The sequence below is a fragment of the Ochotona princeps genome, chromosome X (assembly GCF_030435755.1).
Source record: "Ochotona princeps isolate mOchPri1 chromosome X, mOchPri1.hap1, whole genome shotgun sequence".
Taxonomy (NCBI): domain Eukaryota; kingdom Metazoa; phylum Chordata; class Mammalia; order Lagomorpha; family Ochotonidae; genus Ochotona; species Ochotona princeps.
In genome coordinates this window covers 71,857,530-71,880,326 of record NC_080865.1, presented here as the reverse complement: position 1 = coordinate 71,880,326, position 22,797 = coordinate 71,857,530, and the positions used below count along the sequence as shown (strand labels likewise).

Genomic DNA, 22,797 nt, shown 5'->3' with positions numbered 1-22,797 from the left:
TACCCCAAAGCCTACATTACTAAATACCTGACTCTCGATAGAACAATTTGTTCACCTTTGTCCTAGACAAAGGACTTGTCAGTGATTTCCACCTGTGAGGAGTGGAGCTTATGAATGCTATATGATTGTTCAGATCAGTGCCATAAATGGTTGTGCAGTTTCCTACTTTGTAACCACCACCCCTGTGTAGACCTCTGACTTAGGGGTAAGGGGATGGATGTACAACTTTGAGATCCAGCACCTGTTCAGTTGATATGATTGTCCATTAGTGCAACCTGACCTGTCCTAGAATGTTGAGAAGCTTAATTTTGAGCTGTTACCAGTCCATCCTCTTTCTGATTAGATCATATTGGATCACACTGTTGACATATCTGTGTGTGTATGTCTGCACGTGCACACACATTTCCTAACAAGTGTCTCTTATTTTTACATAGGGACTCCCTGGTCAGAAAGGATCCAAGGGTGAATCTGCTGTTGATCCAGGTAGTTTCAAAGGAATGAAGGTAAGAAACTCTAAGGTAGAGAGCTGAGAAGGCTATAAGCTGGGTTCCCGGAGATAGAACCTCACCTCCAATGAAAACGTTTCCAGAGCTAGCATCCGTGTCTCTAAGGAGCAGTTCATGCTGAATTTAAAAGGCTCTGGAGCTTTCCATGATAGAAACATTAACAGAAATGTTTGTAACCATATTGTCAAAAAGATATTCTTTGTAGGATCTAGGCCAAAAATAACAGACAGATCAGCAGTTTGCAGGGTATCATTTGTCAGTCATGACATTTCCTGGTAGTTTGTCTACTCTAGATTCTTTGCTTTCTATATACTTTGATTTGAAGCCATATACATCTCTTCCCATCTCAGCATGGCCATCAGCCCAGGATCTTTTCTCTCTCCCTGAGCCACTGGATGTCTGCAAAACATGTCCATCAGCTCTACAGCTGGCTGGAGATTTTTGTCTCTTGACAAGAACCTTCTGTTTTCTTGTGACTGTATTCTTGATAGATGCTGCCTGATATTCTATGGGGCCTCAGCAAGCTCTGGTTCCAAGCAGCTGACTCTATTCCCTTGAAGAATGGGAAGCAAGACCATCACTGTCCCCATAACAAATGGGAGTCTACATGCTCAACATCTGAAGGGAAGATACACCAAACTCACTCAGTTAATTGATACAGTTTTCCTGTCTTCCACTTAGTGCACAGAGCCAAGAGACACTGAAAATCACTGTGAAAGGCAGTGATGAGGGTGGGGGACTGGAAGCCTGGAGAAGCTCCAAGACTTAGGATTTTGACTGTAGGTGTTACAGCAGCAAATTGCAAGAGTTGGAAAGGTCCTCGTGACTGTTGGATTGCTATTGCTCACTTTGCAAATAGAAAATCTGAGGTATACTGAGCCAATGTGATGTACTCAGTGTCACACAACTAGTTTACCAAAGAGTTAAATCCCAGCCAGTGCTCCTTCCATGCTACAGAGATTCATTGATTATTCACTGCTAAGCCATGTATGGTAAGACTAGCAGATGTCAAAGCACAGGCATTGCCTTAGCAAACACTGATTAAATGGTTTTGCCAAAAATGAAGGAGACCCTGAATCCAGTGGAACATGGCAATTCCCACAAGTCGGTTATATTACAGATTCACACAGTGACTTGAGACGCCGCAAAGTAATTAAAACATAATCAGAGGCTGTATGCTCTGTTGATCTTTCCTTGAAATGTCGGATTTGCATTGTATACATATGGGCACAGATTCTCTGGGGATGAAGGCATACAGGAAGGTAGCTGGGCTTTCCTCTAAAAGAGCAGGAAAAATGCCAGCTTGCAGAAGGAGCTTCTAATTGATAAGTTCCCAGCAAAGGTGAAATTAATTAATCCAAGTATGAAATCCTGTTCATCCAAGGCTATAATACCTGTCTTCTAGAAGCCAGACTTTTCCTAGCAAAAATAAATAAATGACTGGATCTGTCCAATTCATGCATTTTTATCCCCCTGAATCTTAGATTAGTTGTCTGAAATACTGTGTGTTTAATTTATGCATCTTTTCAGTGTCTTGCCTTTGTCTGTTTCTCAGGGAAATCCTGGATTACCTGGACTGGATGGAATCACCGTAAGTTGGTATTTATTTGTTGAGCACTCAATGTTTAGTCAACAGTCACTGATGGTGCTTTTCCATTTTTCTCTGTGGTGTTCAGAGGACTTTGTATATGTTCTCAAGGGAAGTCCAGAGCTGAGGTAAAACAGATTGCACTATTGCTTTTATTCCAAATGAGAAGGTACTGAGAGAATGAACCATCTTCCTTAAGTTGTCCTTTCAGCCGGGGACTTGCATACAGTAGTTTCTCCCCTTATTTCTGAGGAATACATTCCAAGACTTTCAATAAATGTCCAAAACTACAGAGTAGCATATACAGACATAACATTTTATATCCATGCTTATGATAAAATCTAGTTTATAAATTATGCAAGTGGGAAATTAATAGTAATTCATAATCAAATACTTATTGTACTACACAATAAAAATCATGTAATTACGATCTTTCTAAAAATTCCTTTGTATGTTGTACTCACCATTCTTGAGATGATATAAGATTATTTGATGGGATGAAGGGAAGAAAAAATAATATAGGCAGTGTGACAAAGCATGTGGCTAATATGCAAGGGTTATTTGCACACAAGCATTTGCCATTACAATGATGGCTAGCCATGATGATGACTAAGTGAGTAATGGAAGGATAGCACATACAGGATAGATACTCTGGACAAAGGGATGATTGACATCCTGGGTAGAATGGTGTAAATTTCATCACACCATTGAGAATGCTATACAGTGTAAAATTATAAGTTGTTTTTTAAATTTTCCATTGAAGATTCTGAATCATGGTTGACCACAAGTGACTGAATCTCTGAAAAGAAAAACTGGATTAGGGAGGACTGCTATATTCCATATTCCCTTGGATGTGTTAAGTGTTTTGCCTTTTGTGTTCAGTGATGTAAGTAAAATGACAGAAGTAGGTTCTGGAGTTTGGCTCAGCAGTTAAGCCACAGCTTGGGATTCTCACATCCCATGTACAGGTGCATGATTCAAGTCCCAGCTACTTCACTTCCAATCCACCTTTCTGCTAATGCACACACTGCTCAAGTACTTGGGTGCTTGTCACCTGTGAGACAGACCAGGACAGAGTTTTATGCTCCTGACTTTGTCATAGCCCAGCCCTGGCTTTTACGGGCATTTGAGAAGTGAGCTGGTGGATGGAAGTTTTCTCTCTTGCTTACTCTCATGGCTTTCTCCTCCACCTTTCCTTCCCTCCCTTCCTCATACAATGAAAAAAAAATTAAAAACAAATAAAAAAGAAGAAATTGAGTCCACTTTGATATAGTCCATGCAAAATTCCTGTTGGAGACTCTGATAATATGGAAAGGTCATGAGCTGTGTTAATAAGAACTTTTGGGGTCTGGCACAATGGCATACTAGAATAAGGCTCTTCCTGCCATGCCAGCATCCCATATGGATTCTGGTTCAAGTCCCAGCTATTACGCTTCTCATACAGCTCCATGTTTATGGCCTGGGAAAGCAGCAGAGGACGGCTCAAGTGCTTGGGCCCCTGGACTCATGTAGGAGACCCAAAAGAAGCTCCTGGCACCTGGCTGCTGGGTTCAGATTGGCTCAGGTCCAGCTGTTGTGGTTGGGAGATCTTTCTCCCTCTGTCTCCTTCTCTCTGTATGTTTGCCTCTCAAATAAAACTTTTTTTAAAAAAAAAATTTATGTGATCACTTTCCTTTTAAGTAGCTTAAGAAAATTCCTTGATTTCTTTCCTGTTTATAATCCTCTTCCCTCTTCTTTTTCCTTTCCATTGTTCAGTCCCTAACAGATATTGAGCATGTACCACCAGCTAAGTGTCATGAATGATGACTAAGGCAATGTAGACACCAACTCTGTCCCCCACGGATGTGAAAAAGAAAAAAAAATAGCGGGAATATGGCTTAAGAATCCCACAACCACCTAGAGGAAAAAAATGGTGTTCACCTAAGCATGTATCTGCAAGGACTTTATATCTAAGCATGCACCTTCTGAGAGAAGCGGGTAGTGTTTTGGACCAGCTGGTATCCCACTTTCTAAATAGAGAGAGTAGTGTGAGAAAAAGCGGACAGGAAACAGGACGTGTGGAAGCATTCAGGAAAGCAAAGATGAGTAGGGAGCAAGACCACACTCGGGCCCTAGAGCTCAGTTAAATCGGATTAAATGGTGTGCTTATTAAATTTGTAGAATAATACCCACTATATTTGCTGCACAGCTTCTCTCAGGGACCCATTCGCCTCTCACAAAGGGGCAATATTTCCCTACATAGAAAAGCATGATATATAAGCTACTTCACTTTGCAGAGCGATAGTTCCCTCCCACTCAAATCCTGCCTTACAGGCCATAACCATTCTGATTTTTGCCATCACAGATAAGGTTTTACAAGTTCTAGGATGTCCTATCAAGGGAACAATATAATATGTGATCTATTGGCTTGTTGTTGTTTTTTTTTTTTCTTTTTCGCTTCTTAAACACAATGCTTTTGACATTCAGCCACATCATTTCCGTTATCTGTAACTTGCTGCTTTTAGGTATTTATTGCACCAGCTGAATATATCATGGTTTATGTCTCAATCCTTGCAGCAAGGGACACCTGGAATGTTTCCAGGTTGTGACTGATAGGAAAAAAAAATTGTGAGAACATTCTTGTACAGCTCTTCTGCACTTACAGATTTTTCCTTTTCCCTGTGTAACTGCCTTGCTCTTTGAACTTCAATACAAACTTCTGTCTCCAGGGCCCACAAGGAGCATCTGGATCACCTGGACCTGCAGGACCCATGGGACCACCAGGATTGCAAGTAAGACCAACTGAAATCCAGTGTATGACCACAGTGTTCGCATAACTGTCTTCCCACCTTTCCGTGGATGTAATGTAAGCCTATATGGTGTAGGTACCCCAAGTGAAGGAAGGCAGCCTCCATTCTTAAGGATTCAAATGAATCACATTCTTACTAGGAACTATTAATTGTCTTCGTTTGACAGAGTCTTTCTGATGCCTCAAAAACCTCTAGCTTAACCTGAAGGACACACTGGAGATACCTGCAACACATCTATTGCCATCATCATCTCCCTCTCCATGACAGTGATAGCTAAGTAATCATGCCATCACCCCCATCAGCTACCCTGAATACTGAGTTTAACCTTAGAATCTTTCTAAGACTATAGTTTTGGCTGCTCTACCTATTTATCTACATTTCTTACCAAACTTACTTTCCATCGATGACACAGGAAATGTATAGCCTGGTGTCTGGGTGGTTCTGGGAAAGTGTTTTCCACAGCCTGCTCATTCAGTAATTGAAATCCCATCATTTATTAAGTTTAGCTTCACCAAAGATCATCATTTAAAAATCGGTCTCTCTACACCTTAAAATGGTTATAGGGTATTATTCAGCTGTCTCATGTCTATTTTAATATTTGTATTTAGCAGCTTATAGTATTGAAGCATGATTTTTACTGAACTTGGCAAATTTAGGATAGTCCAAACAGGCTTATAACTCTAACAAGGCGTATGTTAACAATTGGGGTGCAGAACAGTTTTAGGAGGGGTGTGCAGAGAAATCTTCAATACCTTGGTGAGGAGTAACTAATCTTTGTGTCCTACCTAGTAATGTATATGTGAGTCCAAGCTGACCGTTTCCTGTCTGTTCTAAGCTTTCCTTATTGGCCTCTGTCTGACTGTAATACTGCAACAATGTGGAGGAATCCAATATGGGGGGAGGGCATGGGGAGGGGTTGGGGGAATCCCAGAGCCTATGAAACTGTGTCACAAAATGAAATCAAAAAAATCGGTCGCTTGGTAGAAATGATATGTGAAGTCTTCACTACCTTAGCATGAATGGGTTTACCCCTCAATTGATGAGATTTCCAAAGAGATATAAAAGGAAATCTTGAGAGAGGATGTTAATATCTGTCCCAAGGTTACAAGCAGGGAAGGGACTTTTTGCCAATGAACCACAATCTTTTTTGACTAAAACTAACAGTTGTTGATATTTTTCCTGGTTTTTTTCCTTTTGTTTACATCTAGGGTCCCCCAGGACCCCCTGGTCTCCCAGGCCCTGAAGTAAGTATACTTTGTCTTTGAGGCGTTTGACCTCTACCACTACATATTCTGATTTCACAGAGATGTACTATATGCTAGTTTGGTTAAAATCAGCTTCTGGATTTAAAAAAAAAGCCTGCATTCCAATTTATTTTCCTAAAGTATGTTTAGTAATTGATTTTGTTTTTTCTTCCTGTACTCCTGTGCCCCAGGGGAATATGGGGTTAGGTTTCCAAGGAGAGAAAGGAGCCAAGGTAAACAGATTTTGAAAACTATTATCAACTTGCTCCAGTAACCATCTCTTGTGGTTCCCATGTGCCTGCTTGAGGAAGCGGATTTCTTTCTTCCCTTTGAGAAATGAGTATTCCCCAACGACATAGATCCACTGGTGGATCCCTTGAGAATTGCATGTGCACCAACTTGCTATACATTGGCTTTTGCAGTTCTCTTTCATTCTGAATATAGGCATCTCCTGGCCGCCTGCCTGTGAAATGTGTGTGTCTTAACAAAGATATTCTCTTTAAATATAGTCCTTCTCTTCTTTCTAACTGGGAATATTGGTATTTTGTGCATTTTGTCACCTTTCATTTGCTTTCTGCTTTCTTTTCATCCTCTTCCTCCTTTCTCTCTGTCACTCTTATCTATTGCCTCTGTATCTTTTTGTTTGTTTGTTTCTTAATCCTTTTCATCTATACAAATTTTCTAGAGGTTTGGGATTTGCCCTCCCCACATTTCCTGGCTGCCTCATGGGTTGCATTACTTTCTGCAGAAAGAACTCCAGTTTCCAATAGTCCAACATGCAATTTATTGACTCAGCTTGTACTCTTAATGATGATTAGACCATCAGAGTTGTTGTCAAGTTATTGCCATTCACCTTGCTCAAAATCCTCTACAGCCTTCTTCTAAAAACCCTTTTGTGCATGACCATGGAAACCATCAACTTGTGGTTTCCTTTCATCCATTTTGCTTTTTCTTTCTGTAGTGCTGGTACAAAATGCATTTAGTCAGGCTTATAATTCTTCTCAGCCCCTGACAATGAAAGTTTTGTTTCCTCATTAATACAAAGATGAAAAGGCAGTTTACTTATAAGCTGCATCCAGAAAACAAGCTCACCCTTGGGAAAGTGATCTATGTGATTTACGCATTGCTTAATGTCTCCTTTCATTTTGTAGGGGGATGTTGGCCCCCCTGGACCTGCAGGACCACCACCATCTACTGGAGAACTGGAGTTCATGGGCCTTCCTAAGGGGAAAAAAGGATCAAAGGTAGTAACTATTTAAGAAGTGGAAGACCCTTTTCTTATTAGCACCATAATTCAACATTTTTAAATTTATTTTTACTGGAAAGGCAGATTTATAAATCCAAAGCCAGGAACCAAGAGCCTGCTCCATGTCTTCAACACAAGTGCAGGGTCCCAAGAGCTTGAGCCATCGTCTGCTACTTTGTTAGGCCATAACCAGGGAGCTGGATGAGAAGTGGAGCATCTGATAAACAAACGGGCACCCATATGGAATGCCAATACTTGCAGGTGGAGGATTAGCTAACCGAGCCATCATGCCATCCCCCTTATCATACTTCAACTTTAATAACCAGACATTAATGGAAGTGGATCTTTGTCTGCAACTAAGAGCTTTCTTTGTTCGGTTCCTTATGAAAAGTTTTTAAAAGTCTGTTTCTAGGTATGTGAGTAAAAGTGTGCCTGGGTTTCTGAATGTTCAGTTAGATGCTGTTTTCTCTTTTTTCACTTTTGCAGATTCTGTTTTTGGTATTCATGGTAACTTAAAACAAGGTTTAAATAGTTGAGTTTTCTCTTCTAACTTCAATACCCATTAATATTTATGCTGCTACAATAGCACTATTATGGAACACTTTAGGGTATAAATGATTGCCTTTTATTAATCTTTTTAAAATATTTATTTTCTCAATTATTTGAAATGCAGACTGACAAAAAATGAGAGAGAGGGAGGGAGAAAGACAGAAAGAGATTGAAATCTTCCATCCTCTGATTTATTCACCAGATGTCCTCAACAGCCAGGTCTGAGCCAGGCAAAATCCAGGAATCAGAAACTCCATCCTGGCCTCCTATGTGGGTGGCCTCCTATGTGGGTGGCAGGGGTCCAAGCAGTTGAGCTATCTTCCACTGCTGTCCTGGATACATGAGCAGGAAGACAAATCAGACATGAAACAGCCAAGGCTCGAACCAGTGCTCCAATATGGGATGGTGGCTCTGCGTGTGGTGGCTTAACCTATGGAGCCACAATCAGCCTTTGACTTACCTTTCTTAAAGGAACTATTTGCCCTCCAAATCTGACCCTTTGAATCTGAAGTGCCATCACAAAGTGACAATAGATGTCCTAATTCACGTGGCCTAAACTACCAAAGCCTATGTAACTGAGATATTTCATGATATATATTTTTGTGTGTTATATATTATATACATACTTGCATTTGAATGGATGTATGCTGTTAAGGTGTGCAATTATATTTGAGTTGCCTACATCTCTTCCTTCCTGAGGTTCTTTCATGTCTCATGATTCCATTCCCTTGGCTAAGGGCAGCCTAGATAGTAAGACACATTTAGTCCCATTTGTTTAGTTTTATCTTTATGAAAGCAACAGCTCCAGGTCTTCCTTGTGTTACAAAAAAATAATCAATAGAAACAGTCTGGGTGCATATGAAAGATTGCCTGTCTCCCTGATAATTCCCAAACCTGATGGAGTCCTTCCAGGACACATAAGATAAGTAGGCATATCAGGGAAAGGCAGATTGGAACATCATGAGTCTGTATCTAAATTGTAATTGTCACCAATTTCTCCAAACTGTTGATTTTTTTAATTAATTATTTTGCATTATGTGACAGTTTCATAGGCTCTGGGAATCCCCCCACCCCTCCCCACGCCCCTCCCCCCTGGTGGATTCCTCCACCTTGATGCAGTATTACAGTTTAAATTCAATCAAGATTCTTTCCTTGCAAACGTATACCAAGCATAGAGTCCAGCTACTTATTGTCCAGATGGGTTGAACAGTTTCTTGGGGAGACCATTTCTGGTCCAAAGTTAGAGCTGGTGGAATATCATCCCAGTCAATTAAGAGTCCCAATATAACATCAACAGCAATTTGCAGCATTATGGAATTGACATGGTTTTGAGTAACCAGTATGTTAAAAAAAAAAAAAAAGCAAGTTCTTAACCACAACCTATGATTAGCTCATTGACATTTCAATTTTAGTTTATATACAGGACCAGCTGCTATATACCTTAAAATGGCTATAAGGTACCATTCAGCTATCTCGTGTCTATTTCATTTTAGTATTTAGCCATTTGTTGTGTTGAAGTATAATTTTGCTGATCTTGGCAGATTTTAGGATAGTCTAGACTGGCTTGCAACTCTAACAAGACATTTGTCGACAATTAAGGTGCAGAACATTTTTTTTTGTGGGGGGGTGTGCAGGAAAATCCTCAACACCATGGTGAGGAGTGACTAATCTTTGTGTCCCACCCAGCGAGGCATGAGCCAATCCATGCCAGCTCTTTCCTGTCAGATTCCAAGCTCTACTTTTTGTTGTTTGTCTATTTATTTTAGGTTTTTTTAGTTTGTATGATTGTTTGTTTGCTATGAGGGGTTTTTGGAGCGATCCCGATGGTCATTGCGAGGGAGAGTGGGAGTCCAGAGGTGGAGCCAGGCTCGGACCAGAGAAAGCTCTCCTCCCTGGTCCCGAAGGACGTTTATTGTTCTTCTGTTTCTGTGGACCGCTCAGGGCTTCTGGTTGTCTTTCCGATGATGTTGGTTTCTGCACGGTAATGTTTGGCCTTCTTCCATCCCCTGTGGAAGCTCCGGTTGGGGGTGGGTGACCTCAGAGTACTCGGCCTCCGAGGGCATCCAATTCCCTGTGGGCTCCTTGGCAGTTGGGATGTAGTCCTTGTTGCTCGTATTAATAGTTTGTGGTGAAGGTCTGGGATTCTTCATGGTTGGGATCCAAGCTTCCTCTTTACCACCTGCTCCACTCTGAAGTGCCCCCCTGCTCCACGCACATGACCTCCTGTTAAGAGGTTGTCAGGATCGCAGCCGGTTCCCCTCTCATGCATTGGTATAGTAGTTTTACTATTGTTTAGTGCCGCTTTGAGTCTGTTGTCTATGAATTACCAGATTTGATCTTGATAGGCTATAATGTACTTTTTCCTCACTCTTTTTATCGTCCTGAAAGATTTCCCTGCACTCCCTCCCCATTACGGATTAACATAGCGTATTGAGGGTATAGTAGGTTTTACAGTTTTTCGATGTAGATCTTAAGTATTCTGACATTAATTGTTGGTTTATAGATTATATCGCATTATCTTATTGCATTGGATACAGGTTGTTAGAGATTGCACTAATATTACAATATACAGGTACTATCTTCCAGGTTGTCATCTTTTCATCTCAGATTAAGGCAAACATGTGGTATTTAACCTTTTGGGATTGGTTCATTTCTCTTAGCATAATGGATTCCAGTCAGGCCCATTTGACCACAAAGAACTGCATTTCGTTTTTTTTTTTTTAATAGCTGAGTAGTATTCCATAGAGTAGATGAACCATAGCTTTCTTATCCAGTCTTCTATTGATGATCATTTTGGTTGCTTCCAGGTTTTTGCGATTGTAGATTGTGCTGCTATGAACATAGGCGTGCATGTTGGTTTCTTGTGTAGGAGATCTTTTGGATATATCCCTAGGAGTGCTATTGCTGGATCATATGGTATGCTGATTTTCAGTTGTTTGAGTATTCGCCAAACTGATTCCCATAGAGGCTGTACAAGTCTGCAGTCCCACCAGCAGTGGAGAAGGGTTCCCTTTTCCCCACATCCTCGCCAGCAAGTGTTGGTGGTATTATGTATGTGTGCCATCCTTACTGGAGTTAGGTGGTACCTCATTGTTGTCTTCATTTGGATTTCCCTTATTGCCAGGGAACTTGAGCGTTTTTTCATATGCTTGTTTGCCATTTGGGTTTGTTCTTTTGTGAAATGTCTGCCCATTTCCCGTGCCCATTTCTTGAGCAGTTTACTTTTTCTCTGGAGATCTTTGTATATTCTGGAGATCAGCCCTCTATCTCCTATGTAGTGTGCAAAGATCTTCTCCCATTTTGTAGGTTGTTTTTTTACTTTGTTGATTGTTTCCCTAGCTGTACAGAAGCTTCTTAGTTTGATGAGGTCCCATTTGTTTATTTTTATCTCGATTTCTACTGATTTTGGAGTCCTTTTTAGGAAGTCAGGGCCTACTCCTAAGTGTTGCAGTGTGTTTCCAACATTTTCTTCCAAAACAAACTGTTGATTTCTTTGCAGCCTGTAATTTGCTACAAGAAATCATACTATGCAGCTTCTTCCCTGAGAAAGAAAACTGATAATCATCTATTGTGTCTCCCAATTAACTTGAGCATTTCAGATTCTGTTTTGGGCAGCTCGGGCCTTGTTCCTTCCCATACAACCAAAGACTTCCAGAACTACATTGCTACCAGTCAGAAGCCTTATGAACCTGCACCATCCTATGGTGCCCACTGCAAACACTTCATTGGCTCACCACTTCCAGTCCAAGTACTTTGAGGAAGTCAGTCTCCTTTGTGTTCATTGCTTCCTACCACCACTAACTACTCTTTTTTGGTTGGTTTTCCAGGGTGAAACAGGACCTCAAGGTATACCAGGCACAACTGGACCCCCAGGATTTCCAGTAAGTCTCCCTATTTGATCAACATATGTTCCAGGGTCTGATTGGGCCAAAAGCTGTAACAACAAGTGGCTGAAAAGAAGACCTCTTCACATAGTTGTTGTAGAGAAGGCTGCATCTTCATTATTAGAAAGTCTTTTAAAAAATTCGTATCTCTTGAACCTGTGGGGGTGTTAGCATCATTCTCCATGAAGCTGGATGTCTTTAAGATTATTAGTTGAATCTCTAGAGTTAAAATAGATGTGGAATCACCTTCTAGTTCCATCTATTTCAGCCATGTGACTTTATGCAAGTTTCTTAGCTTTTCTGAGCCTGTTTCTTAATCTTTTCATACATGGGCTGAATGTATCAATTGTTCAGTCAATAGCAGCTCATCAAATGCCCTGTTTTCATTTTCATATCTGCCTTCCTAGATTTTATTCTTTCACTCGACAAAAAGATTTAGAAGACTGCCTTGTACCAGACATTTTGCTGGGTTTGGGAACTACAGCAGTAACTAAATACAACTTCCTGTCCCTGAGATAACATTTTAATGAGGAAGTGGGGATGGGGATACACATGATAAGCAAGGAAACAGATGAATCGATAACAAGCCTGCATTGTGGTGTGCTTGAAGAACAAGACCACCGACAGTGGCAGAGGAGGGGTTGCCCAGTGGGTAGACTCAGAGGAAGTGACGCATGGGCTGAGATTTGTACATCGTGAAGAAACAGCTGGAAGATCTGATATGGTTTCGGACTGAGGGAACCATAAGAGCCAGGAACTTGAAGCTGGCAAAAGCCCAGCACTTTTGAGGCACAGAAACTAAGGTTAGCAGAAAGAGCAGAGTGAGCAAGGCCGAGAAATGGACAGAGCAACTGGAGCCAGATCTCAGCCACTTTTGGAGTTCAGACATCCATTTCTTTTCATTTAAGTGCAATAGAAAACCATTCAAATGGAGTCACTTCTTTGTGTTTTAACATCTGAGACTGCAAGGGATGAGGGTTTGGGGGATTAAAGAGGGTGGATTGGCAGACACAGGGGCTGTTGTGGCACAGTGAGGGTGGCTTGGAGTATGCTGATAGCAAGGGAAATGGAGAGAAGCAGATGGCTTCCAAATTTACACATAAACAAAATGTTAAACTTTTTATTAGGGAACATTTCAAGCATTTGCAAAAGCAGAGAGAATGACATAATGTGTGCCCTGTGTACCCATCACATACTTTTCAGTCATTAGGAACTCACTGCCAATCTGAAGCAAAAATTTGCATTGCACTTGATAATAAATAATTCAGTATTTCTAAAAGATAAGGACTTTTCAAAATATACTGGCAGTAACATCATCAGTAATTAATTACATGTAGTTACTAAATACCAGTAAGTAAGCAGAATTCAAATTATGATTGTCCCATAAATAAACACATATTGGGTTAAACATCTATATATTTTACAGTTACCTTGTCTGATGAGAAACCAAGCAAGACCAATACATTACATTTGGCAGATGTGTCTTAAATCACAAGTATTTTTGCAGAAGGAGCTGACAAGATTTTCCTGGGCCAGGGGTAGGAATCAAGAGAGAAATGGATGAATCATTGATGCCAAGGCTTGCCCCTGCTTGCTGGCACAATGGAAACAGATGACTCCGGTCTCTAGTATACTCTGGTCTTTGAAACACTGTGGGGCTTTCTGGGCAGCTGGACTGCAGCGCCAGTGGAGCCGATGGCATAGGTTACTTCCATTAGGGCTCCCACTACACCTGACAAACAAAGGGGCATAGAGAATCATCAGCTCAATGTCCTCTGATTTAGTGTGGTGCATTTTAGTCAACTCTATAGATAATGAGTTGGCGAGGAAAAGAATCCTAGTGTTGGAGACAGAACAGCCTAACGTTATCCCTACTCTAGCTCTGGGCTGTAACAAGTCAGTGAACCTGTCTCTGCATCTATAATATAGCAGTGATCATATACACTCTTCTGACGCCCAACTAACAACTCATATGAAGTTTCTCTACTAAATATGAAGTTGTGCTATCCAGTAAGAGAACCACATGTGAGTACCACACCCTAGAGATATGGTTAAGACATGCTGTATCATCCTTGCACAGGGGCCATGCTAATCTTCTCTGTATCACTCCAATTTTAGTATACGTGCTGTCAAAGTGAGCACAAGACATACTGTAAGTGTAAAATACACACCAGATCTCCAAAATTTCATATGAAAAGGTCTAACATATCCAAGTAACAATTTTTATTTCAATGTGAAAATAAGTATAGTTTAAATTAAACTCCTATATTAATTGTCTTTTCTTTTTTCCATTATTACTATTTTTCATGATATGGTTTCAGAGGCGCAGGGATTCCCTGTCCCACCCTTCACTCAATCCCCCACTATTTTCCCCCATATTGTTACAACAGCATAGCCCTTCAGCAGCAGTCAGCATTCTACTGCTGAGTGTGTCATGGCTTTGTAGGTACAAACAATGGCAGATGGTCTAGTAAAGGGCTACTAGCAAAGTGAAAGTAGCATTGTAGCTCACCTCATGTACTTTTACTGGCCAGCACACATATACAAGTGATTTGGGAATAAAATGTTTATATAGGGTTTCACAGAGATTCTTCTCCCCTTGCATTACACCTGTGAAGTCAGCAAGTTGAGCTGGGCTTATCCCTCTTGTACTGACAAGAAAACTGGTTTGCACAGTTGAAGAGGCTTGTTTTTTGAGTCACATAGCTGTTTATTAGCAAGGCTGAGATCAGACTTCAGCTTTCCTGAATTCCAGCCAATTCAGTGTTTTTCCCCCATCCCACACTGCCCTCTACAGTTCAGGACGGCCTAGCCAGGACAGCGGTGGTGTTTTTCTCCATCAATCTGGAAGAAAGGAGTTGATGTTTTCTCTGTTGTTACAAGGGGCTCTCTGGTTCATGCTGTCTCCCTCCCCTTTCCTTCCATTCACCCACAGAGGATTTGCCCTGCTGTGGTTTCACCCTTTTGTCCTGTTGGAAGAGAGACCAACTGCCGACAATGCACGGTGATAAATTATTGCAATGCCGATCCCAGGCCAGTGTTTCACTGTGTGGGCTGAAAAACAGAAACCCCAATGGTAAAGGCATGAAAGCAGCGACAATCCCTTCCTATACACAGAGCAGCTTGTTTTCCTGGGCTGGGAATCCAATAGCCTGAGTTCTCAGCCCACTTTGGCACAGATTCTATGTGTGACCCTTGCTAAATCGTGAAATTCCTTCATCCTAACAGCTCTGTCTCTTTAATGGGAACATTTACACATACCCTACCTGCCTTCTGGCAGGAAAGTTGTGAGTAGAAGGCGATGATGTATTTAAAGTACTCTGGGCTTTTCAAAGGAAACACACTTCTCAGATTCTAAGCCCACACACATCGGCTTTCAATTATCCATGCTCCCTGAGAAACAAGGAAGTCGGTGCTGAGGACAGAAATCTCTAGGAATCCAAATGTTCCTTTTAACCATTTGCTGCCTTCCCCTCTGAGCTCAAATTTTTGCAGAGCACAAAGTGATCAAGCTGCCAGATTTATGCCTGACCTTCCTTCTCTTGCCCCTTTCCTCTGCCATGTGCAAGCATCCCTGATTTTTCTAGCTCCTATTTGGCATCACATGCTGACTGTTGTTGTCCCTGGCAGCACACTTCTCCAGGGCCTCCCATTAGAGGTTGTCACAGCTCCCTCTCTACCCACGTATCCTCTGTCCAAGGGAATAGCAAACAGGAGGGAGGCAAAATGGAAAAGATGCAGAGAGGGAAAGAACAAGCTGGCCAATGTTGAGAACTATTAGTGTATCCAAGGTAACTGCAGCTGGGTAGATGGGGTTTGCCTGCAATAAAGCCATCCCGGAACCGTTAATGCAGGAGTCAAAGGTGCAGGCACAGGTGTGCAAAGAGCTAAGCTAGTGCTCTGATGAGGCTGCCTGGGCCGTGGGAGTGTAGTGGGGGTGGGGGTGAGGGAGAGGTAGGCACAGCAGTTGCAGAAATTCTCAAGACATGGGCTAAGTCTGATGGGGCCAGGTCCCAGGACATTTTGCTAGAATAGAGTGTTCTGCAGGGTCCTTGATGCCGCGACACAAGCTGAGCCCACAGCACAGCACCTTGCCAAGCAATTCATCTTTTATTGGCTCTAACCCCACCCCCCACACAATACATTTCTTTTCGATTTTTTCCTTTAAACACTTTTCAAGTACTTATTTTCATTCACAATGCAACACAAGCTGAGACAGCAAGAATCCAAAGGCCCTCCCTGTTTTCCCAAAGGAGCACAGGGCTCCCTTGTTTTTAGGAGTGGGCAAGGTGGCGGGGAGCAGGGCATGAGATGGTTGCTAGATGTTCCCTCCTGCCTCCTCTGGTACACTTGGGTTCTCTGAATGATTATTCTATTCAAGTCGGCAAGTTATTACAAAACCACCTTATATGTGGTTAGCCTGCAGCAACATGCCTTGGAGGGAAAAGGAAAAAACTGTAACAGACATCTGCTGCATCAAGAGCCTTCAAACACTTCCAGTCCTAGGGCTTTAAGAGGCCGAGACTACAGTCATGGTAAGATCAGACCTGGTTGCTTTTGAAGTGTTTGACTTCAGAAGGCAACAGACATTCCACTAGGTAGCAGTATGCCTGGGTTTCCAATATGGAGATGCAGACAAAAGTTGCAAATATGTTTGCATTCAGTATGACCCAGCAAGCCTTTCAAGTAAGAAATTCTATTCAGCATGAGGGCTGAGTTATTTGACACATAACCATGGATACCAAAAAGAAAAAAGGCAAGGAGGAACCGAGGACTTCTTTCTATTGGTCCCTTCTCAGACATACACTGCCTCAATGAAAAGACAATAATAATAAACCACATTAAACAAAAACAAAATCCTGGGGCCAAAAAAGCCCAAGGGTACTCAGCCAGCTTTTAGAACCCGTGAGAATACACTGAGTATATAAAAGGAAGAAAAAAATACAAACAGGTTTGGAGCAGTGCCCTCACACAGGCTGAGCCAGGTCACATCCAGGGAAAAGAGGAGATGTGCTACAACATTTAGTGTCTTTTCGTAAATTTATGTTTGTGAAAACTTCACTCATTCCTTTATTCTCACAATAGGCCTAAATGTTGTTTGCCAACATCTCATTTCCAAAATGTATACTATTACACAGCAACAAAATGTCTTCAGGTAAGCTTTCCATGCATTTTGATCATGAACCTTCCTGTTCGGGAAGCTCTCACAAGCTCCTTGGATTCCCTGCTTCTACTTACAAAATCCAAAGTCACGCACCCCTATGGCAAACCTCCCTCACCTCCTGTGAGCAGGACAAAGGAACTGGATACCATCTCATACTCCACTTTGCAGGATTCGTGGGGCTTGGCAAAAGCCCTACAATCCCCACACAGGAGCCAAAGGATTCAAAGCCCTGCCCCCGCAGAAATACTTCTCCCAAAGAAAAGAGTTTTGCAATCATCATGTCTCCATAGGGGAAATACTCTTCCCTCTAATAGCGACCCACCAGGATTTGTACAGGGCTCTATTCTGGATAAAAGACTCAAGTTCCTAGATGATAGAAAGAAAGTTCCTCTCATAGAAATGGCCCATAAATGGAAGTCAGAAGGCCTGGCTTTCTCATCTATTCTTCAACTTTCTGGATGTTGTGTTTTCTATCTGTAAAATTAATAAGGTTGGATATTTAACAATTCCTGTGCTCTTAGCTCTTGATGCTATAAATACATGTCATAGTGTTTTAGTGAAATAATACTGCTCCTGGGATCCAAGTGGAACCTTGAATGCTTGGTTTGACCTGTGTTCAGTCTCAATATTCCTTCATGGATGATGACAAAGCACGATGAGGCTCCTACATGGATCAGTGGAAATCATGTGAAAAATGAATGTTCTAACTTCTGATTTCATTCTTTCCCTTCAGGGATTCGGAACTACTGGAGAAAAGGGAGAAAAGGGAATCCCTGGTTTGCCAGGACCCAGGGTATGAACCCAGAATATTGCTTGCCTAGATCTGTCAAATCCACTTCTTTCAGTTAAATGCCTTGATGATTACCTATACTTCTTTTTTCTTCCTTAACTCTGGAAGCTTTAAGACTTCCTGCTCTCCACTTAGTCCCATTTCCTTGACTGAGTGGCTCCCTTGAAGGAAGAATGTTATGCCTTACTGCTCTAGATGGCTCCTCAGCTTTACACCCCTCACCCTTACATATAATTATCTACTGATATAAAATGATGGGAGTGTTGTCTTGCTTTTATTGCATTCGATTCTGAGGGAATATGAGCAGGGGAATGGCACAAGACTGCATGAAAGAGGATGAAGTGTGATCGTTAAAGGAAAGACACAATCTTTAGAATTTCTAGAATACGGTGAGTGATGTTTGGTGTCAACAATTTCCAATAATAATCTCACTTCAAATGGAGAAATAAGTGTCAGACTTTCTGATTGCCAGTTTTAGGCTCTTCGACCTTGAGCTATATGCAGTTGGCCCAGCTTAGTCTCAAAGAAGTGACATTTAATAGAATTATGGCTTTGCCTTGGTTGTGGAGTTAAGAATCCTTTGAGTATTTATGAACATTAATTCATTTGCCCTGGCATTTCTTTCTTTATATTTCCCTCTCTCCTGTCTCAAAAAATACATCATCAACCAACAAAGAGTGTGTTTGGGGTGAAAGACAAAGAAGCCATTCCATAATCTATTTTTAAATCTTCTAACTTGGACATGATGCAGACTAGGTATAATACCATCTACTCTTTCCACTAAATTCCACTCAGTCCTTAAAATGTTTCCATGTATTTAACCCTTTAAAATGCTCCATGTGGCCATCTAGCCTGATGAATCAGTACTAAGCAGTCACTGAGGTCATACAAGGAATATTCTCTTACCTGCTTTTAGGAGCCACTGAATCCTGAACTAAGTTGGATAGCTTTGTTACATAAGACTAGCAGCTTTTTCTAGTTGGCAATTAGCTAGTCTAAGGTGTAACTGTTCTCTTTATAGGGTCCTATGGGTTCAGAAGGATTCCAAGGTCCTGAAGGAGAACAGGTATTTTGATTAATATTGTTTAAGTTTTGGTGTACACAATCCTAATAAAAAAGGCGCCCTTGCCTTATTTAATATGGCAAAGATGCAATTGCTTAAAATGCAAATTGTCCACTTCTCTTTTACTAGTATAATATTAGCCACTCTCTTTTGTTTTCACCTAAGAATATGGGTATCCAATGACAAGTTCAGTGTTACTATGCCACAACATGGTCATCCGTTATCATGGCCTAGCAAGGCCAACCTATTTGTATCTTGTAACTATCCCTATCTAGTCTTGTGACCTTTGTACTACTTTAAAGTGTAAGTTGACTTTCTAGTACTGTGTTTTGCAGTCTGCAAAATTTTATGGCTTTCAGAGTCAGGAAGAAGTCAGAGTTAGTCTGGAACGCCAGCCACAATCGCTATGCCATATGTTCTGTCCTAAAGCAAAGACCAGCTCCCCCCATGCTCTGTTACTTCCAACTTGGTGATAACTGTGTTCCGTTGCAGGGCAAGAAGGGGTCACCAGGTTTTCCCGGGCTAAATGGACTCCCAGGAATTAAGGTAATGTCTCTAAAGTAAATAGACAGAGTGAGAACATAGAATGAGAAAACAGAAGAGTGGAGATTTATCATAAATATCTAAATATGATGTAAAGTATTTTAAATATTTTTGAGGAACTAGGTGTCACTCATTTCTGAAGAAATACATGAGACTTAATTTGAACCTGTAACACTGATAAAGCATTTCTTAAATACTTGATCTAGTGGTCAGCTAAGGGAAAGATGCTGATGGAAGCAAGTCCATCTCTAAGAGAAGGAATATTTTGTTACTGACATTTTTTCAAGAATTGCAACTTTTAGATTTTATTATTGTCTTAAAATTCTCTGTATACAATCTATCCCATCCCCTTATTGTCTGTACCTGGTACAAAGAGCTCCACCATCATAACTTGATTATACCGTTTTGTCTGTTTCTGAATATCTGAATCCCTTTTGGAAGATAATTAGGAATTGTTTTACTTACATAAACTGATATCGTCTACTAGCAAGTACTGAGTAGCACATTTTCAGGCCTGCTGAGAGCAGAAAAAAGTTGAAACATTGCTCTATCCGTGATGTCTCTCGGATTAATCATGTTGTCTTGTGCCTATGATACACTTCCCAGGCCCAGAAGCAGATTGTCCTGTAGTAGGGCTGCAAAACAAAATTGGGATTCCTTGTCCTTGATGGGTTTGTCATTGCCAGATTGATGGCTTGCCTTGAGTCATATTCCTCTTAAATGTGTTAACCTTTGATATTGACTTATGGACTAGATGACCTTGAAAATCAGGGGTCATAAAAGCTAGGGATTAGTTTGAGAACACATAGATTTTGGGGAATGAGGTCACAGAAATATTTTAGGCGATTGTGTTTAATTTTTACAGGGTGAAAAAGGTGGTATTGGCCTGCCAGGCTCGGACATTTTCATCGATGTCAATGGTGCTATAATATCAGGTGCAACTTTTCATTGATTTGACTGAAAAAGAAAAGATATAGTCAGATTCCACATACTCTCTCTTCATTGAAAGAATGCTTTGCCAGCTTGAGATTATTACCAAGCTCAAAACTCCCAGCTGTCCTGCATGAGTTCCAAGTTTAGAGGATGAACCTACCTCTAATCTCTAGGGTAGAAAAGACAAACCAACCACCCCATTTATCTGTTGTGTCAACCAAGATGATGAGCCCTCAGCAGTATGAAGGTTTGTCCTTACCTCTCCTTATCCTAATTATTGTATGTGTCCAACAAGTCCATTTTCTTCCTCCAAAGATCCAAATGCCAAGATCTTTCTTGCTTGATCAAAGGCTTCTACGCTAATGTCTTTTCTATGTGGATCTCTTTATCACTTTCCTGTCATCCTCTAAAGATCATTCCCTATCTAGTATTTATAGTTGACAGTGGCTTCCTGTGTTCCAGACCCAGGAAATCTATGCATACATCATAAATGTTACACTTTAATAACTTGACCCAAATGGTGGGCATTTGAGGAATTACAGCAGATTAGTAGTAGAAGAGGAGCCTTCTTAGTACTTCTCAGATTTTATAATGGAAGAAAGTCCTGGCCAGATCATTTTAAACACTAATGAAACCTTGGTTCTGGTTGACCATTGTAATAAGACGCCATTAGCATCTGGAAGACCTAGAAATAGCAGACACTTCTAGACCCAGGACAGCTCCCTGCACCATTTCTTGAGCATTTGGTGGCATTTGTAAACCTCATTTGTGTGTGTTTACTGCTTCATTATAATTTCAGGCTATCCTGGAGATCCTGGTGTGCCAGGCCAGCCAGGCCTTAAAGGGGATGAAGGCATTCAGGGACCACGTGGACCTCCTGGTGCCCCAGGCCTCCCAAGCTTGCCAGGTGAGACAATCTATTCCATGCCCTCCATAGACCAACCTTCTAACTGCTCTTGTTCCCAACATCCCTTTCTATACCTCTGAGTTTGGGCAAACACTTTGCCAACATGCAAGCAAAAGTAGATTATAGTCAGTAGGTTCCACACTAAGGGCAATGAATGAAGGGGTAGGGTCAAGGTGAGAAAATTTCTGTTGAAATAAATAATGTGTCAGATCTGGACAGGATATTTCAGACTGTTATAGAGGTTTGTAGTGAACTGGAGAGGTCTCAATCATGCTACTAGAGCCCTATCACAGCTCTGGGGTTTTCATCAGAGCTGAGGCTTGGCAAATAGGGGATAACAAAATTCCAGAGGAAAATTTGTACACAGAACTTAACTATAGGCTTAACTTGGGAACCACATGGTCATTAGTTCCTATGGGTGACACCCTTGAAACAATTTACCAGAGGGGCATACCCATATGTTACTAGATAGTGACATGTGGAGAAAGGCTATACCACAGTCTAGATGGTAGGAATATCTCAGATATAAAGTTCCAATATTAATTTTTAAGTTACCGGTTTCTAAATTCCTTAGAGATTACTGTCAAAATACCTCTGTGTGTGTGTGTGTGTGTGTGTGTGTGTGTGTGGCGCAGAATTACAAGCACAGAGGTCAGAGACAGAAACACAGATAGAGGGAGATCTCCCATCTTCTGGTTCACTCCCCAAATGGCTGCAATGTCCAGGACTGGGCCAGACTGAAGCCAGAATCCAAAAGCTTCATCCAGGTCTCCCACATGAGTGTAGCGTTCCAAGGCCATCATCTGCTGCTTTCCCAGGCATATTAGCAGGGAGTTAGGTAGGAAGTGGAACAGCAGGGATTCAAACCAATACCCATCTGAGATGCCATTATCACAGGCTTTTTTGTTCAGGTAGGCCACCAAAAATCTCTGTGCCCCTATTCATGTTTCTTTCAGTTTTCCAAGGAGCCTTCTACCTTTGATCTCAAATTCTTCTCTTGGGGATTTTTCCAATGTATACCACTGATTGGGATATTCCTGAAATGATGTAATGAATATTTTTTCCCTGTTGGATTATCCTTCCAGGTATTCAAGGCACCCTTGGCCCTCAAGGATTTTCAGGCTTGAAGGGGGACCAAGGAAACCCAGGCCATACCACAACTGGGCCAGCTGGCCTCCCAGGCAAAGATGGTTTGCCAGGGCTACCAGGCCCAAGAGGTCCACCTGGTAAGTTGCACATCTGTTTTTGCTTGAGACTCAGGTGTGATTCAGAATAAAGTACAGTCATGATTTTTAGGAAATGTTTTTAAAATAAAACAGTTACACGAGGGCACAAAACTGCAGAGGGACAATTATGAAAGCCTCAGGTTCTTTAAGTTAGAGCCTTGCCTCCACTTACATCAACTACAGAAAGGTTCTAAATCAAGGGACAAGCAAGCGAGGGTCATCTTAACAAGCAGGCACTGCCACATGCCTTCCAGCTTCTATACCCATTCTATCCCAGCCTTCACTGTTCTCAACCCACAGGCTTCTTGCTTTTCAGCTCTTAAAGGAGCAGAGTTGTCTCTGTAGAGCTGTTCTTGGCCCTCAAG

The 22,797-nt window shown here is 41.4% G+C and overlaps 1 protein-coding gene and 1 pseudogene across 1 annotated transcript in view; one reads left to right on the top strand and one right to left on the bottom strand.

Annotated features, from left to right (window-relative positions):
• Positions 1-22,797, top strand: part of COL4A6 (collagen type IV alpha 6 chain) — a 323,388-nt gene that overhangs the window by 254,579 nt on the left and 46,012 nt on the right. The window contains exons 7-19 of the mRNA XM_058658671.1: positions 435-503; positions 2,062-2,097; positions 4,803-4,865; positions 6,092-6,127; positions 6,319-6,360; positions 7,279-7,371; positions 11,750-11,803; positions 17,704-17,763; positions 18,782-18,826; positions 19,316-19,369; positions 20,232-20,301; positions 21,099-21,206; positions 22,292-22,432. Of these exons, the coding sequence (XP_058514654.1) occupies positions 435-503; positions 2,062-2,097; positions 4,803-4,865; positions 6,092-6,127; positions 6,319-6,360; positions 7,279-7,371; positions 11,750-11,803; positions 17,704-17,763; positions 18,782-18,826; positions 19,316-19,369; positions 20,232-20,301; positions 21,099-21,206; positions 22,292-22,432 (871 nt within the window). The remainder of the gene's footprint in view (positions 1-434; positions 504-2,061; positions 2,098-4,802; positions 4,866-6,091; positions 6,128-6,318; positions 6,361-7,278; positions 7,372-11,749; positions 11,804-17,703; positions 17,764-18,781; positions 18,827-19,315; positions 19,370-20,231; positions 20,302-21,098; positions 21,207-22,291; positions 22,433-22,797) is intronic.
• Positions 13,848-13,948, bottom strand: LOC118760528 (U6 spliceosomal RNA; annotated as a pseudogene).